The sequence below is a fragment of the Pteropus vampyrus genome, unplaced genomic scaffold (assembly GCF_000151845.1).
Source record: "Pteropus vampyrus isolate Shadow unplaced genomic scaffold, Pvam_2.0 Scaffold177, whole genome shotgun sequence".
Taxonomy (NCBI): domain Eukaryota; kingdom Metazoa; phylum Chordata; class Mammalia; order Chiroptera; family Pteropodidae; genus Pteropus; species Pteropus vampyrus.
In genome coordinates this window covers 2,794,650-2,800,102 of record NW_011888958.1, presented here as the reverse complement: position 1 = coordinate 2,800,102, position 5,453 = coordinate 2,794,650, and the positions used below count along the sequence as shown (strand labels likewise).

General features: G+C 43.3%; 1 protein-coding gene across 1 annotated transcript in view; it reads right to left on the bottom strand.

Annotated features, from left to right (window-relative positions):
• Nucleotides 1-3,097: 3,097 nt before the first annotated feature.
• The window catches only part of DPF3 (double PHD fingers 3), a 204,006-nt gene continuing 201,650 nt past the window's right edge, over nucleotides 3,098-5,453 (bottom strand). The window contains exon 9 of the mRNA XM_011370920.2: nucleotides 3,098-3,740. Coding sequence (XP_011369222.1) covers nucleotides 3,538-3,740 — 203 coding nt within the window. The 3' untranslated portion in view covers nucleotides 3,098-3,537. The remainder of the gene's footprint in view (nucleotides 3,741-5,453) is intronic.

Below are 5,453 nucleotides of genomic sequence, written 5' to 3'. Positions count from 1 at the left end.
AACAAATCGCTGTTAAAATGGCATCCACTAAAGTTCTGAAACCTTTCATCATGTAAATAATTTCCTTTTCTCTCTTTTATAATAAACTAATGATATCCAAACTATAAATAATTTTAAAAATATATATTTCTACATGTATATATGTAACACATTATATTATATTCCTATATTCTATATGTAGGCATAGGGCAAGAGGCAGCACAGAACGATGGTTAAAAAAAAAAAAAAAGGTTACAGGAGATCCTGGACTCACGTTGCTGGGGGTCAAAACCTGGCTCCTTATTAAGCGTGGGGCTTTATCTACATTTCCTAACCTTATTACCAAGTCTCAGTTTCCTCATCTATAAACTGGGAATAATATAAACACCTGCCTAATGCAGTAATGACAAAGGTTAAGTAAACTATTCCAGGGAAAGCACTCTGAACAACTTGGGCATATAAATGTTGGCCACTGTTATGTAGAGAAAGGGGGATGAAGACACATGGACCAGCAGCAAGGTCTTTGGAAACCTGGAGAGTCAGCTTCCTCTTCCCACGCCTCCTCTCGGTTTCCTTCTTTCTCCTTAAAGACATTTGTATCCAAAGCAATGTCCATTCTCCTCTCTCAAATTTCACTCATTTAACCTCTTTGGGTGTATCTTTCTCAACTGATAAGGGAAAGGTTTGAAATGGATCATCTTTAAAGTTCCTTCTAGGTTTTTTTTGTTTGGTTTTTTTATCAGGAAATAAATTCTGAGTCTGCTGAAAGATACTGAGCAAGGTGAGACAAGGTGCTCAGGAGATGCTAAGACGCACCTTACTATGCTCACATTGGCTAAACCAACTGAGAAAGATGAGGATATTTACTAGCCCAACAAGAAAAAAAGATCAAGCTATACTAGTAAAAATAAAATAGATAAGCACTAGCTATCTTCATATAAATCTTCCCGTGGGACTCTGCCTCATTGAGACCGTTCTTCATTCTTGGTTCCCTTCAGAACCCCAAGCTAGACCCTGAAATTAGTTAGGTTTTCATAATTTGTTTTACTTATGTGGGCTTAAAATTTATTCTTAAGTTCAAAGGTAGGCCTCATTGAGAATTTCAGGACTACAAACAACTACATAGATTTCAAATGATAGTACAGATTGGTCATACGTGTTTCTATTAACACGGAAGCTCACATTTCATCAGTGAGAGCAAGTCATAATGCCATGAATCCGAGACCTGAGTCAAAGTAAGAGAACAGATGAAGTAAAGTGGAGAATGGCAGCAAGAACAGATGGTATCCCCTTAGCAGAAACCACCGAGAACCAACTATACTGGCTTTTTCACACATGTGAGCATGCAGAAATATTAAATATTGGAGGTTGATGCCATATGTCCTAAGAACAGGCCACATACACATACGAATTAGGCAGAACATCGCAAAAGCGGGTGAGGTTGTTACTTTCATTCTCTCACAACTGGGAACAAATGCCCAGGCAAGCACTTAGACATGTGAAGCAGGAGAGAAGTAGAAGTCCTTTCTGTCTGAGGCTACCAGAGAAGCATTTGTGGGTTTCTTTGCTTGGTTCTTGCTCTTATTTGGTTGGTTTGTTATTTTAATGAGAGGTCTAATTCATGAGGATCTGCAAAGGCTAGATTGTCAAAGCAGATTTTCCCAGATACTTAAAAGCAGCCTGTTGCCTCTGTGGCCTCCAGATCTCCCAACCCAAGCCAAACGGCTGTGTCCATGTCCCTGGACCCGGGCTTGATGGAGGCCAGAGACCCTGACCACACTTAGTAGGAATTCAGAATCTTCAGGTCAGCTCGGTTGAGTATTGTGCCAATAAGAGATCTGCTTTCATTTGGACACAACCCCTTGGCTGTTAAATTGGTCCTGGAGCAAGGAATACCAGCCTGAACATGTAGTTCGCCGATGGCCGCACCCCCTCATTCCTACCCAAGTACAGCAGCCAACTCCAGCATCGGTTCCCTGAATGCCACTCTGCAGGTACAGCCAAGGGAGGCGGTTAGCCAAGCGTTTCCCCAGCCATTTTCTCTTCTACATGAGCCAGAAGCCAAAAGCCAGAAGCCCTCCATTCTCCACAAAGAGTCCTTCCCAGAGTCCAAGTAAACTTCAGTCCCCGCACTAGGCCCAAACCCACCTGGGGATGTATGTACACAGCAGAGGGCTGGGTGGAAGACTCTCGAGTAGCCACTCCCACACTAATAAGGGGGTTCAAACCCAGAAAAACAAAGACAAGCTAGGGGGAAAACGAAAAGAAAGAAAGGGGGAGGAAAAAAAAAAACTATGATGGTTTTGCCCTCATGGTAAGGCAGGCCAGCCAAGACCTACCTTTCGACTAGGACCGCACCGCTGTGAATTCCTGGGACTGCCAACAAGGTGGACGGTCTTCTCCACAGCCCCAGAGGCCTTGAGCAAGTGTTGCTTTGGTTTATTTCAGGAGATGCTATTGGAAAGATAAAACAAAGTGCCTGCAGGGCACTATAAAAAAAATTGAAGAAAATACGGGAGACTTGATCATCCAACGGGAATTTATGTTTGTCAACAGGGGGCAAAGGGGGAGGAAAATACACTGCGAGGTATCATTCTTTGCTCCGTGAGCGTGGCGGAGGCCTCAGGTTGTTCTGTCACTGCTGAGTCCATGACTTTCTGCTTGTATTCCATTCCTGCATTTGGAAATTGCTCTTCACCAGGAGGAAAGTGAGGAAAAAACCAGCAACCACAAAACAGCGGCTGTGCTGACAGAGAGGAACAGCCCAGGAGGCATTGCCGGTCGGGGGCTCAGGTGCTGGAGGGAGGCCACACGCAGCAGCCCCAGCCTTCTCGGGAACTGCTGACATTTTCTCGGAAGCAGGGAGGAAGATGGAAAGGTCAGGGAGGAACAATGGGGAGGGGGTCTGCCATGGGGAGCCACGCGCTCGGTGGGGTACAGAAAGTGCAATCGTCTCCCATGGAGAAAATCCTCCCGACTAGGTCTCCTTGGATCAATCCTCCCCCCAGTGGCTTTCTTCTAAACAGGATACTACTTCAATTTCTTTGATTTCCCTTCATTCTCTCTCTCTCTCTCTCTCAAAAAAAAAAAAAAAAAAGTCAGTTGCTAATAACAGTTAGAATATATAAATAATAATTTATTTAATGTTATTGGTTCTTTGTTTCCAAACCCAATATTCCTCCTCTCTTCATTTTGCCAATAAATAGGAAAACTGAGGAAATCAACTCTGCTCACGCCAAAAAGATCCCCTCCCCCCCAAAAGAGATAATTCACCTAACTTCCCATTTCTATGGAAAATAAATAGTACATCGCGATGCCATCGCACTGAAGGACTGTGATTCTGCTCTTTTGTTCTGTTTTGTTTCAGTAGTTTGTGCTTCTGCTGTACATAACGCAAAATAGAGGGAAAGGGGGAAGGGATGTATGGAAAGTAAGAGGAAAAGCAAGGATGAAGGGAAAACCTAAAGTCGTCTTTCATTAAAAAAAATATATATTAGAACCAGAACAATGACCAAAGTCAGAGGGTGATGGCGAATTGCCCAGAGTCTGCTTGTGAGTTTAGCAACTGCCCTTTTTATCTGCTGTGGGCGAACCCCGGCCACTGCGGCGTCCTCGGCAGGAGCGAGGCTCTTCCAAATCGTCCTCATCAAAGCCGTGGAAAGTTGAGGTGTCACTTTCTGACGTGGAACCGAATAAGTCCTCCGTGGTGCGTGCTGCGGCCGCTGCCTCCTTCTCCTTCCTGCCTTCTCCTCCCAAATGAGCTGACATGTATGATGAATATATCAGCACATGGGTTAAGCAACAGACAGCATTATTAATATTCTTATTACATTATCACAGTGTTATTCTTCATAGTAAGATCATAAACCATTTCACACCAAAAGAGATTAACTGGGTGCATCACCTGGCGACAGGGATTTGGGGTAAAGGGGCAACGTCAACACTTTCAGAGTAAAGGATTACTCCCTCCCTGAGAAGGCATCGTCTCCACCATAATATATATGTCCACAGCTCTGACAGCAAAAGATTCACCCACGATCTTTCTTTCTTCTCTTCAGTATGCATACATACACACGCACATTCACTCAATCTTGCCCCAGACAATGAGTTTCCTTGGTGGTTTTTTTAAGCCTGGTTGGTATTTCTTTGGTGTTTTCTGTTGGTGTTCCTTTGCACAATGTCCTTCATTTTGACAGTCAGCTTTACAAAGGTATTACTGTCAGATACACTGTTCAAGGTGGTTAAGCCTTCATCCATTTTATTTTTATTTTTACCCATTTCTAATCCCATTCTTTCGGTACCCTTTCAATTCTGCTCCTACACCATGTAGTTCATTTGCACTGAAAGCAAACAAAAGTCGGAAAGTCTGACGAGTGGTAGATAATAAAAGAGTCTCTCGTTTTCTTTAACCACTGGAGGACATTTCTGCGATCTGCACCCACATACATGTGTGTGTACACAGGCATGCATGTGCACATGCACACTCACACCACACTCCAGCCACTAAACACACCCAGGTCTTAGTTACCCCGGAAAGTCCAGAGTTGTCATATCTAACTCAGAGCACTAACAAAGTGTAAAACAGGGGTTAAAAAGCCTAATAAAATACAGTATCCTGAAATTGGTAAAACTCAGGTTTAAACTTTTTACATTCTAAATGGGCCCAGGACTGCTCCCAAATGAGGTCATAATGTGCCACTTATGGTGCCAATATCAGGAATCTCAGTTTCGCCCCCGGAAACAGAGGTAATGGGGTAGGTGGGAAGGGAAAGATAGCTCTCCTGAGCTCCACAGTCTTCCTTGGAAGGACTCCCGGGAGGCCCTAAAGAAGTAGATATACCCACCTGCCTTAACAAGCACATCCCATGGGCTAATGCCACTTGTTTATTCCCAAGGTATCGACTATTTCAGGAATATCAGAGTCAGACCTTGACTAAATTATCCGCCACAATTAATCCTTGACAAATGCAATGAAAACACCTAGGCTGGTATACAACGGCCCCCTGAGTCACATAGCAGACAGATCCTTGGAAGAAAAAGCTGAGTAAAGGCTGTGAAGAGAGAGGCTTTAGGTAGAAAAAAAACAACTGCCTACTTCTGGTCCCCCATGGATCAATCAGATTCAAGTACCCCGTCTTTATAAGAAAGGAAGGGGGAAATTTACAGCTGTTTGCAATGAAAATTCTGAAGCTGCCCTCTCTAATGCATCCCAAACCCACAGCAGTCCATATCATTCTGCTTAGAATATCACTCCAGCAAGTGACTTTGCTTCTAGTGGCAGAGATTTTATCTGATCATTCACTTATAAAAAACACTGAGTTGAATTTCATTTGTTTCATTTTCTTTTTAAGTATCTAAAACCCAGGGTCCACTATCAGATGGGCCCTCTTTCCTAAGCTAGCACCAATAGAGTAAAAAGTTTGACATTAGGTATCATATTTGGAAAATAAATGAACTGACAGAATTGCACAGAT